This window comes from Prionailurus viverrinus, chromosome B3 (assembly GCF_022837055.1).
Source record: "Prionailurus viverrinus isolate Anna chromosome B3, UM_Priviv_1.0, whole genome shotgun sequence".
Taxonomy (NCBI): domain Eukaryota; kingdom Metazoa; phylum Chordata; class Mammalia; order Carnivora; family Felidae; genus Prionailurus; species Prionailurus viverrinus.
The window spans coordinates 128,963,471-128,976,629 of record NC_062566.1 but is presented as its reverse complement, the minus strand read 5'-3'; the positions used below and the strand labels follow the sequence as shown (position 1 = coordinate 128,976,629).

The 13,159-nt window shown below is 43.9% G+C and overlaps 1 protein-coding gene across 2 annotated transcripts in view; it reads left to right on the top strand.

Annotated features, from left to right (window-relative positions):
- The window catches only part of EFCAB11 (EF-hand calcium binding domain 11), a 165,993-nt gene that overhangs the window by 145,100 nt on the left and 7,734 nt on the right, over positions 1-13,159 (top strand). The window contains exon 6 of one of the 2 annotated variants that reach the window (XM_047863087.1): positions 12,688-12,904. The exons of the other annotated variant lie outside the window; for it this stretch is intronic. Within the exon in view, the coding sequence (XP_047719043.1) occupies positions 12,688-12,769 (82 nt within the window). The 3' untranslated portion in view covers positions 12,770-12,904. Of the gene's footprint in view, positions 1-12,687; positions 12,905-13,159 lie in introns of those variants that run through there. 2 annotated transcript variants of the gene reach the window in all.

The following is a 13,159-nucleotide window of genomic DNA, read 5'->3' as shown; positions in this document are numbered from 1 at the left end:
GTCCGTTATCATTACGGCATTAAAAAAAATTTTTTAATGTCTGTTTATTTTTGAGAGAAAGAGACAGAGCATGAGCAGGGGAGGGGCAGAGAGAGAGAGGGAGACGCAGAATCCGCAGCAGGCTCCAGGCTCTGAACTGTCAGCACAGAGCCCGGCGTGGGGCTCGAACTCACGAACCGTGAGATTGTGACCTGAGCCGAAGTCGGATGCTTAACTGACTGAGCCACCCAGGCACCCCTATGGCATTAAAATTTTTAATTGTGGAGGGTGGGGAATTGTAGGAGAAATAATACCATTTTCTTTAGGCTTTGAAGGGGATACCCTAACTTGTCTCTCCAACTCTTCATCACCGCTTTTCTGTACATTCTAGAAGGAAAACATTGGGAGTCAAGGTGAACTTCTTTTGGTTAACTTAGTTCGACGACGTTAAAAAGATTTGTGCAGGTGGTCATCAGGATGCCATTGATGCCTGCCCAGTTCAGACTCCTTCCCAAGCGTTTGGTGGGTCCTCAGCCCCCACTTCTAGGAAACCGAAAAAGCAGAGTTTTGCCACCATCACTTCTCCTGGTTTCGTCTTCTCACACTTACGCACTCAGTGACTGTGCCTCTGTGCTCGAGCATAATGTAAATACTTAATTTGTTTAATAAATATCCTGAAACATCCTCTTTGAGTTGTTACTGGAAGGGCACGAACCTTTTAACTCACTTAGTCAGCACAGATCAACACTTAATGTCTTTAATGATGATCTAGATCTTTTTTAGTGGCTGAAAATCTCCGTAATCAATGATGTGGCCCTGCCTGGAGGCATGAAAGACTAGATAATGGGCAGAAAATGTCACGCTGGATGGGGCTAGTAATTTGAATCCCTGAAATCAGTATTAGCGTGGCCATTTATAGGAGAGGCCGGTTTCTTCTCAAGGCTAGAAAGAGCCCACCGGCACCCCAGTATCCCTTAGTGATTTACGCATTGCTGAAACCCTCTTGATGAGCCAGTTCCTTTGCTCAGCGCTTCTGCCCCATCCACCTACCCAGCAAGGTCAATGCCATGCCAGCTTCTAGTACAGTGGTCACCCACCTCAGAAGTAATTCTCGGTGCTGGGCAGGAGGGGGTATCATGGAATCTGTGAGACCTTATTAAGGAGGGTGCATCCTCCTATCTTCCCCCATCCCCGTATCAACCTTGAGAATTTCATTTTCATTTCAGGGATAGAACACAAGTCCCGTTTTCTAGCTGTTACATGAAGAAGCACTCCCAGGTTTCAGTCCTAAAATATCCCCTCTGAACTTACACTTGGAGTCCCTTGGTCTTAGCCTAGGATTTGATTAATTTAGCCGTGTGCACATTCTCTGCATCTCATAATATTCTAAACACTTGTCATATGCCCTCTGAACCTTCTTTATCTCTTTCGACTGAAATCCTCATATTAAAAACCCTGTAGTCATTCCATTTGGCGTGACTTTGTGATTATAGGTAGGCTTTATTAATAGAGAGCTTCTGATAATGTGAGGGAATTGTTTCATTATGAAATGTTATTTATTTTCTGTGTTGTTTATTACTGTCCACAGACCCAGAGGTTTCCAATGGTGGGAGCATGTTGTAAACGAAGGCATAAGTAATTTATTATAATTATTCTGAACTAAGGCCAGATTTCCTACTGGCTCAGTGATGCACATCAATTGGAAATGGGCTGAGATGTAAAATCTTATTTTCCTAAATGGATTATTTAAAACTAAAGTGTAAACAATTAAAAGCATTAATTTTTATAAATTGTTACATCCTCATTTAATGGAAAAACAGAAACAAAAACCTGACCCGATAGAATTTTAAAACAATGTTTCTTTAAGCTATATAGAGCAAGTCCCTCGGACTTCTGGTGAGGCTCCGCTGACATAGTGTGATTTGGCCATGTCACAGTCCCTAGGGTGACTGTCAGGTCCTGTGCTCTCCTTTGAAATGTGAGTGCTTTTAATTAGATGGGGCAATGGCTAGTTTTTGTTTCTCTGTTATTATATTATTATCATTCCGTTGCCAGAACTCCCAGTCTCATCTAATTGTCAGGGAGGCTGGAGCGTGTGGTTTAGGAAGAGAAGGAAATAAATTTCGTTGAACACGTGGCAGGCTCTGCCACGGAATCAAACTTTTACCGATGTCGGAATGGATGACCCGTTATCCCAGCTCCTTGTCTTGCTTCCTCTCACCTTTGGTGAGTTCCTGTATGCACGTTCTGGATGCCGTTCTCGCTCATTGATTGCTGGGCCTTAATCACACTTTTAATTACCGAAGCTCTGTGTTATGTTTTGATACCTGTTTATTTCCTAAAAAGTATTCTCAATCTTCTGGTGCATTTACTTTTCCAGATAAACTTGTGGTACAATTTATCAAATTTCCTTTAAAATGAAACAAACAGGGGCGCCTGGGTGGCTCGGTCGGTTAAGCGCCCGACTTCGGCTCAGGTCATGATCTCATGGTCCGCGAGTTCGAGCCCCGCGTCAGGCTCTGTACCGACAGCTCAGAGCCTGGAGCCTGCTTCTGATTCTGTGTCTCCCTCTCTCTCTGACCCTCCCCTGTTCATGCTCTGTCTCTCTCTGTCTCTCAAAAATAAATAAACATTAAAACAAATTAAAAATAAATAAAATGAAACAAACAAACAACTAAGCAAACAGAAAACCCTTCCTGTCGTGTATCATTAAAAACATGTTCTATTTGAAAACATGACACCATTAGAGAAGATAAGCATTATTTGACATTGGTGTCTTCTGACTCCGAGGAAGTATGCTTTTAAAAAGCAAGCTTCCTAGCACACAGTGGCTAACAATGTTATTAGCAGGGATTTATAAATGGCTCGAATGTTTATAGTTCATATTTCAACTTGAAGTCTGTTTGTTGCATTAGCAAAATGAAGCTCATTAAGCCTTATTCTTTTGGTCCATCTCTCCAAGCCTCTGAACCCACTAATACTCAGCTTTCTTGTCTGGAAGTATGTAATCTTTCCCACATTACACTTGAAAGTTCAGCTCATTCCTAAACCTCCAGTCAAGGATATGAACTTGTTGCTTTCAGAGAGGCCACATCTGTGCACTGAGCCATTACGCCATCTGTTAAAGTGGTCAGAGTTCATTTTATTGCCTCCTTTGTGGAAGGACTTGTACTGTAAAAGCGTGTGTTATTGAAAACATAATTTTCCTCATCATTATGCTTTCTTTCTAGCCGGATCATAACCTGCGAGAAATCTATTGAGCAGAGAGTGAAAAGCTCTTCAGAATAGCTGTTCTTAAGAGATTAAATGATTGCCATCTCTGTCCCATTTCTTTTATCTCATAATCAAGTTCAAGATGATACTAGATATCTCAGCTGAAGTGATTATATATTTGAAATAGAAATGGCTTTATCTCCATTCATATTTCACACTGTTGAAGGCAGGATCATTTTTCCCCCATTTACATTCATATATGTGTATGGTTCTTTACAACTGTCTGCAGGGTTAAAGATTCAGAGTACTTTTTGAAGGCAAAAATAGCTAACAGGAGTTTGGTTGTATTTTTAAGTTTTCTATGCACAAAGACACTAAGTTAAGATCCAGCTTAGATCCGTCAAAATTTAGAGCTGTATCAAATCTTGGCAAGTCATAGCCCAACCATTCTCTTTGACAAGTGAAGAGCTTGGGATTCAGAGCAGCTAAGACACTTGCCCAAGGTCACACAGCCTCCCTGAGATGAAAGCTCACTCCTAGGCCATGTCTGCTGAACCACGCTGCCCCCCACCCCTTCCCCCACCATTTTCAGAGTGAGCCTGTCATACAGATCTGCTGTGGGGAAAGAATGGAAGAGCTTGTGACCCTAAAGCATAGGAACCAGATTTTTTTTTATAATTACTTCAAAGATGTTCACTTTGGCTTTTGTTCTTTATCCTTAAAGCTGTCTGATCTGTGCTATTTTCTTACATCACCATTTCTCTTCCAGAGATTCAAACTGAGAAAAAAGACCATGTCACTGTTTATTAGCGGCTCTGCTAAAACACTTGACAGGGAAGGAATATGAAACTATTTGCCGGAAGTGAGGCACTGGGCCGTATGTTGATTGCATTTATCCACATGCCCACAAGTAGTCAATAATCAAGCATACTGAAATTACATTCTTTCCTCCTTTTAAAATATTTCTAGCTTTAAATAAGCCTCCTCATTTTTAAAACCTAGTAAATAGGAACAAGTGAGTCATTATTTATAGTTAATCACTTTTGCCAGCTGTGACTGCATTTCACATCCATTTTTCTTTTTTGTCTTGGACGGGGGAATCTATCCTGTCGCTCTTTAAGGAAAAAACCATATTGGTCCCACCAATAGCCTCACAGTTAAGGCACTGCAAATAGGGATTTTTGCCGGATACGGCAAGATAAGTAACTTCTTTGAAGGCAGGATTGTGGAGAATAATCCAGAATCTTGAGATAGCACGTAACAGGAAAATCTGAATTATTTCCGGGTTCGTTTTGAAGTGGAATAATCATTTCAAAAATACCGTCTTTATGAGTGCCTATTCTATGTCTACGCAGTTCCAGATACTGCAAGGTTCAGAAAAGATTTCAGACGAGATCCCTGGTATTGTCAGGACACTTTCACTGAAAAGCGTCAGGCGTCCATTTCAGACCATCTTGAACAACCAAGCAACACTACTGGGTCAGGTGACTAAGAATTCTGACCTCAGGCTGCTTCCAGCCTGGTTTCATTAGGCTCCAGCTCGCTCTGCTGTTCTGACTCTTTCACCCCATTCGCAAAGCTGTGTGTAGCCTCATTCGCAAAGCTGATAATTGACATTTACAAGCACGTGCAGAAACTTTTGGATCAATGCACCCTTGGCTCCCAGAACTGTGGAGATTGCATCGGTGCGGTAGGAAAAGGACTATGGTCGTACCAAGCCTCCTGCATCCCAGGAAGGGCTTCTCCTTTGCCCACAAACAAAACTCCTAGGCTTCATTATGGTTGAGCCAACTCTTTACCAGTCCATAGTGGCCAGGGGAGAGATGTCATGTCCCGATTGGCCAGTCAATCCTTGAACCCAATCGCTGTGGTTAGGATGGTAGGATTATTAGTCATTGGCTGTAGATCCCACTCCTGGAACTTGGGATGGGAAACCATCCCCCCCAAATCACACAGCTGCTGAGCAGCACAGAGGGTGTAGGATGGATGTCGGGGAAGGACCTAACAGCATCCACTGTTGTCTTTCATCTAGAAAGCCGAGCCTGGTCCTAATGAGGCCAAAGTCTTGCCTGGCTTGTGTCATTCTTTGTTCCTGACGTGATCCTTTTATCCTTCACAGTTCATCCTACATGGCCAATTCTAGCACCTATGACTCATGGCCAGTCCATAGCTGTACCTCTGTATCCAGAAGGCCCTCTCTTCTACTTAGGAATGTATTGTCTCATGCTGAAGGAACAATCAATTGTTGACAGACTAAATATCATTAAATAAGCCATGTATATTAGAGAATGCCTCTCCTGTCATTTTCTGGTGACCCCTGACATGGCAGTTGTCTGGAGCTTAAAACTTCAGAGCTCTTCTTAGAGGCACTATTTCATTGGCTCTAAAAAATTTTCCAAGCAGAGGAACCCACTGATCTATTTCAAGTAGTGAGGTCCCTCTTACCTGAATGAGACCCTTAACATGGCATGTTATTGCTGATGACGATTCAGGTGCCCCATGGGAACTTCACCTCTGGAAATAAACTTTCTACTATGTCTCAGCCTGGGATCTTACTGAAAGCGGACCTTTCAATGAGGAATCAATCACATTCAGTTTGTTTGTTTGGAAGATGGCCGCAGGGAGCACGAGCAGAACAGAGAATGAAGGCCAAAGCCCCTACAAAGGGTCTGTTAACCGTTTGTTAACAAAGAGTTTGTCCCTTCTGGAAGCAACTAGAGCTCAATCCCACGAGAACCTCCAGTGAGCCAAGACTACGACCTCAGAGCTGTCTGCCTGCCTGAGGGACAGGAGCGAGCTGATATCCACTGACGCCTGTCCCCTCACTGGGCAAGGGTCGTCCCGTGGGGTGTGTTACCTCCTTAGTTTTTCATCCTTCCAGATTGCATGTATGTGAGGACCACACCCAGTGTTAGCAGTCCCAGGAAGCCAGTGAGAGATACTTGGTGTGGGGTGTCCTGAGGGGAGGCCCTCCAGCCATGGCTGGGCTAAATGATGGGGGGCGAGAACACGAGGTGGGCACGTGGGGAGTCAACCTCACACTGCACAGCCAAAGTCACGCAGGCGCCTAGAAAAGACCAGAAATCATCTACATATCTTTTTTTTTTTTTTTTATCTCTCCTGCGTGTCTGAATGGCTTTTCTTAACACATGTCTTTAAAAAGGTAAAATTAATAAACACATTACCAACTGGATTGCCATAGAGCCCTGCAGGACTCTCATCAACAAAGAGGCAAGCACGCCCGTGGAAAGAACCAGCGGGTTCCTCAGAAGAGAAGGCTGCTTGCGGGAGAAGCTGTCATCATCACATCTTCAATTGGCGGGTCCTCTCATCCCCAGCAGGGGCTTCTTGCTCGGAGGGTAATTTTTATTCTCACTGTTCAGTCAGGATGACAGCTTTGTCCCTAATGTGATGGCAGTTTTGACTTTAGTTTAAATTATTCCATAAAGAATCAGAGAGAGAGAGAGATTCTCTCTCCTTTTTCCCCACCCCAAAAATTCCACTAAGAAAACTTTTCTAATTTAAATCTTTGCCTCCACATTAAATTTCTCATTCATGTTTCAGGTGAATCAAATACACCGTCAACTTTCAAAACCCTGTGTGACTATCACAGTGACTCAAAATAATTGCTGTCTGTCAGTGTGTTTGCTGGGAACACAGATATGCCTGTCACTGGCTCTGTTATCATACCATGAGCTCGCCTCTCAAGTGCGGTCTTCTCTGGGCTCAATTCAGAACCTTAGCGTCGGCAAGCAGAGTGTTGAGGCAATTATCTGCATAATCCATCCAAGGAACATGTGTGCCTCAGCTGCCCCTGAAATCACCTGTTTAAAGAAAAAAAAAAAAAAGTCTTTACAGCAATTATTTTAGTAAGTATAGATTTAGCTGGAATGTTCCAAAGAATCGTCTCCAACTTTGGTTCCTCTAGCTTAGTGCTTTTCAACCAGGGATAATTTTGTCCCTCAAGGGACACTTGGCAATATCTGGAGACGTTTTGGGCTGTCAAAGCTGGGGAGCGAGGAGAGAGTGTGTTACTGACATCTCAGGGGTAGAAACCAGGGATGCCGCTAAAATTCCTGATCCCTGCAGTGCACGGGACAGCCCCCACAACAGAGAATTATCCGGCCCAAACCCTGCCCTAGCTGGTGAGGCTTTATGCGTTGTAAAAGACGGCCATCTTTTTAGAAAATGGGGACTAAAAGAAAATATTCCTTCGGTGGAAAAATATCAATAATATTAAGGAATATTTTAAGACAAAGTAACCCATAAGAGAAGTTTCCACTTAACATTTCACATTCAAGTTCTGCCCAAATGAGTTACATGTTTCTTAGATTGCAATTATAATACATTCTAGTTCGTATTCTTGTTGGCACTTAAAAATGCCACTTTTATAGTCTATCATTTTATTTTATTATTTTTTTAAATGTTTATTTATTTTTGAGACAGAGAGCGACAGAGCATGAACAGGGGAGGGTCAGAGAGAGAGGGAGACACAGAATGTGAAGCAGGCTCCAGGCTCCGAGCTGTCAGCACAGAGCCCGACGCGGGGCTCGAACCCACAAACCGCGAGATCATGACCTGAGCCGAAGTCGGACGCTTAACCGACTGTGCCACCCAGACACTCCATTCCTCATTTTTAATTTTTAAAAATCATGTATGTAATCTTTTTTAAGTAACTTGGGCAAAAGCACGTACTCCAATCTGAAATCTGGCTTTGGAGACCTGGCCAGGCAGCACTCTTAAATTATTTTACAAAAACTTGTTTTCCAAGAAATTACTACTTTGAAGACATCACAAGAAATGGTTATCCCGTAAATATTTTTGTACAAGAAACATTTACTACTTGTGAAAAACACTCTTTACATATTTTTAAAATTAGAAAAACCCCTGTTTCTCTTCAGAATGTATTAAAGCAACACTATGTCCTACCGTAGTAAAAAATTCACAGTATGAAACCCTGGCTCCTTGCAAGGCAGGGACGTTGGAGTCCACACAGCGTCACAAAAAGGAGAGAACAGAATCTTGCTTAACCAATCAGGACAAAAGAGACAAATGTTAAAGCTCATGCTGATGAAAGTAATGATAACCACTTATGAGTCAGAAAATGTTTATAATTTAACAGAAAACTGCCAGAACCTAGCTAAATGGACAGAGTCTGGTCTTGCCTGAAATTCTCAAGATAGCCCAGTATCCGCCTGGGTGTTTCTGTACTTCACAGTTCAAATAGCGTCGTCTGGAAGCCCCAGTCTACACCCTGCGGGATTTTAAAGCACTTCCCACGCTTTTGTACAGCTCCTGGAAGGCCTATGACTCTGAGCTCTCGTTTCTCTGCATTAATTCGGTTGGTGCATCTGACCGTTCCCCACTTACTTTTCTTGCTGGCTTCTGCACCTGCTCAGGTGGAACTCATCTCCTAACTCGGTCTTCAGCCTCTAGGTCCACACAGACCCCCACCCCACCCCAAACGCCATCCCTAGTAGAGTGCGAGCCTGTCGCACCCCTTGGTGAAGATAGGGGAGGTTGTACCAAGTGATCCGGACGCCTTTGAAGCACACGGTACACGAAGCGGTTGATTAAAGGGCTTCTGATCGCTGCATCAGTGCAGGCTTTCTCATGGGCCATTTCCCTTCATATAGCATCCCAGCCTCCCGCTTCTCAGCGGCCCCTTCTTCGCGCTCTCCCTTTTATCTGGCTTGTCATGCCCTTCCACCCCGAGGGTCCTCAGTTGTTCGTGCTGAGTTACACAGAACAGCTCGGCTCTCCTGAGTCTCTGCTCCACAAGTCAGTCCCTTTTGCATTGCAGAAGCAAGCCAGCCGGAAGGCCTTTAATTTAGCTGGACCGACATTTCTGGAAAGCCGTTATTGTTGTTAACAGCATTTATTTTCCGCAGGAGCCTTATTAATTCCTTTGAAAAGCCAGTTCTGAGATAGAAGCTTATATACTCGTCTGCATCCGTGTCCTCGTGTCTGGTGAAGAGCTACCACATAGCTGCATTCAAGTGCCCAGGCTTCGGCTCTCGGGCAGGGTAGACTCAGACGTGGCAGGTGTCTGCCTCAGTTTCCAATGTCTTGCTCTATATCTATCTCTGAATTGTTCAGCCCGACACTCGAGGGACTCCTTCCATCCGTGTTCTGCTCTGCAGTCTCATTTTCCAAAATTGGTCTCTCGCTTGGTCTCTCTTGTACCTAGTCTGTGTTCACAAAATGCGATTGGGCGTGGAGACCGTAACTGACTCTGGCTTACGGGTCCCCGAGGGGTGGTTCCTGGGGGCCTTCTGCGGTGTGTATTCTTTCTCTGGCTAGTTTCCAGACTCCATAAAAACAGTGATGAGGTGCTCTCTTTCTTTGACCCCCCTCCCCCCCGCCCCAGCCCCCTCCCGGGAGGTAGTAGATATTCCATAATGTTGTCAACTCTTGCTCCGGATTCGTTGGTTCCACAAATTCTTCCACCCTGCAGACATTTGTTGTCTCCCCTGGGCTGAGAGGTGGGGACACGGCCAGAAACCAGAGAAAGTTCTCCCCGTCCCTGAGTTCATTTCGAGTTGGTGGAGGATTTTAGCGCGACATGTTGTGCGGCTGACGAAGAGGCGGCACCCTCGCCTCTCAGAACTAGAGGGAACCGTTGAGGGTGAATGCGGTGAACGGAAGTGGTGCAACTTGGTACCTAATGACGTCTCCTCGTCTCAGTGCACACTGCTTCTACCCACCAGCCATATCTGCCCTTCTGTCACGCCGTGATTCAAGTGTGGGTGCTGTGAAACCTTCCCTCTTCAGAGTAATTCCGCCTGCAATGAAAAGCAGTATATTTTCGCTTTTCAAATTATAGCTCTGAAATGTGAATTTCCTCTTCCCTCTCCTTGAGACAGCCAGCCCTCTCTTATATTATATTATATTATACTATATTATATTTACATATGTATATACATGTGTGTGTCTATATGTATATATATATAATATGTATGTATATGAGGAGGAGGAAAAGTCAGAAGATAGAAAGTATTGTACCATGTCTCATTACAAATATAAACATAACATTCCTCCATTCATTACGTGAATAAAATGCCACCACAGACCTTGTGAGTAAACATTTCCATTTTAACACTTCTTGGTTACACTATGTCCATTTTCTGCTGGGAAGCTTTGGCAAACGCAGCGAGGAAAATAAGTTAATGTAATCACAATGAAGGTTGTTCACTGAGAAAAATCAGTTAAAGGGATTCCCTTTTCGGCAAGCATTCAGCATCTGGGTAAGTGAATAAACACACCAAAAAAAAAATATATATATATATATATATATATATTTTCTCGAAAGCAGTTTATCCTAAACATTACTTTTCTAGGTCGTCCTCTTAACCCACCCTCCGAGATTTATAGTGCAGCCATACCAGTTCAGAGTGGAAAGAAAAAAGGCCAGTTATCTAATCCAATTCCTCGGGGGAAATACTTAGGCAATATTAAGAAATCTTCAATTATCTAATTTAATAAAAGTGATGGTTGCTATTCCATAGTCAGCCACATGTGATACTGATTATTTCTAATCCCTTAGAAGAGAGCTGACATTCTGCTTTTGGTCCTGTATAGCGTGAAATCATCATGTGTATGTTACCAAAAGGAGTCGCAAGAATAATGGCGTCCGCAGTCTGTAGTCATTTTATACTAACACACTGCAACATGGTTCTGCCCTGGGGCAGAGAAGTAGGGATTTTCTCTACTTCAAAAGAATGAAAAATTATCATCACTACCCAGAACCATTATAGACTTCAGAGACTTTGGCATGAAATATTCAGAAAGTTTATTTTAGAATTCAATATTTTAAAAGCCTGCTTTAAAACTATTACAGTGATTAGTGGCTCTGTTACTTGGGCCAGTCTTTGCTGCAAAACGCCCTCTGTCGTGGTGGATGTCAATAAAACGGACTTTGCCTCAACTACAAATGCTCCACGTAAGGAATGTAATGCCTTGTTTTCGAATGCCGTCCCCCCTGCCCCCAACCAGGAACTGTGACCACTACTCATCAGGTATCCTCTCAAACATACTTCTTAAATAAACGTTACGTGTCCCGGTAATGGTCGAAATGTGTCGCTAATGCCGTGCGATGTGAGTTCTCTTACCCTGTGGTGTGGGCGCTATTTCTGTCCCTGTCGAGGGAGCGATGGTCCTGTCTCAGCAGTTCTAGGGACACACAGCTGAGGCCACCCACACTCTCAGCCAACCAGCCAGAAGCTCACATCTTCACGGCTTCTCATGGTCAGTCAGCAAAGCTTCCTAGGTGTTTGTGCGGATTTAACAGAACTTCCGAGGCCACAAGTGAAGCCAGTGGAAACATCGGCAGCTAGAGTTAGCCACGTGAAATTGCAACACAACCACTTTTCTCTGGAATAGTCTATATAAGTAGAGAGGCAACGTGCAATAGAGTGCATAGAGAGCCTTGGTTTGGGAATGTAATGGTCTTTTTTTTTTCTTAATGTTTGTTTATTTTTGAGAGAGAGACAGAGACAGAGCACAAGTGGGGGAGGGCAGAGAGAGAGGGAGTCACAGAATCCAAAGCAGACTCCAGGCTCCGAGCTGTCGGCATAGAGCCTGATGCAGGGCTTGAATCCACAAACCATGAGATCATGACCTGAGCCCAAGGTGGACGCCTAACCAACTGAGCCACCCAGGCGCCCCTGGAAATGCACCCGTCTTGATCTGAGGTCCGAGTCTGCTACTTGAGTAGCAGTGCGGTCTTGTGAAACTGGTGTACCGCTCTCAGCTCAGTGTTTCTGTCTGTAAAGTGAACCCATCTGCATCATGCAGACATTCTTTTTTTTTTTTTTTCAACGTTTATTTATTTTTGGGACAGAGAGAGACAGAGCGTGAACGGGGGAGGGGCAGAGAGAGAGGGAGACACAGGATCCGAAGCAGGCTCCAGGCTCTGAGCCATCAGCCCAGAGCCTGACGCGGGGCTCGAACTCACGGACCGCGAGATCGTGACCTGGCTGAAGTCGGACGCTTAACCGACTGCGCCACCCAGGCGCCCCCATGCAGACATTCAATGAGACGAGGAGCGTAAAGGCAGTACAGGGCAGGTATCGATCACTCCCATTATCGCCGCTTATTCCCAAAACGTTTTTCTTCCCTCTCGTTGGTTTATTCCACATTTCTGTTGTGTAATGCATATATATTTATTGACACATCACAGAAAAAACATGCAGGATGACTAGAAGAAGAACATCATTTCTGCTTTTCTTTAAAAACCTGTGCATTTGGCTTCATTCCTTTAAATGTATGGAACATATTGTTTTCGTTGGTTTTAATCAATACCTTTTCCTTTCCGTCCCACCTTAGGTATATCGATGTAGGAAAAAAAACAAATAGGCATCACCTTTTGCCTTCAAGTAGGGGCCTCTCCCAAATATACATGCAAAGCAATAAAGATTCTGGAGTGCTCTTGATGCATAAGTTTGACAAAAATATCTTGTAAATAGCTAAATAACTTTGCATTTCATTTTCCAGGGAAGTAGATCAAGACTCAGACGATCTTGTGAGCTTTAAAGACTTTGAATATGCCATGAACTATGGACGAAATGAAGCCTAACTATGGTGAACTGCGTTTGGCAACTTCTGGGGAGACAAAGAGATTGTAATGTATATTTCCTTGACAGGCTCCACCCCTCTGCTCTGCTAATGATGTAATAAGGTTGCGTGCTTGTGATTAAACTCTTGGTCGTGGTTTGCAGATGCTGATACTGCTTGGTTTTTTGTTTTGGTTTGTTTTTTTAATGTTTTTATTTATTTTTGAGAGAGAGAGAGAGAGAGACAGAGCGTGAGTAGGGGAGGGGCAGAGAGAGAGAGGCACAGGATCTGAAGGAGGCTCCAGGCTCTGAGCTGTCAGCACGGAGCCTCACTTGGGGCTCGAACCTACAAACAGTGACATCATGACCTGAGCTGAAGTCGGATGCTTAACCAACTGAGCCACCCAGGCGCC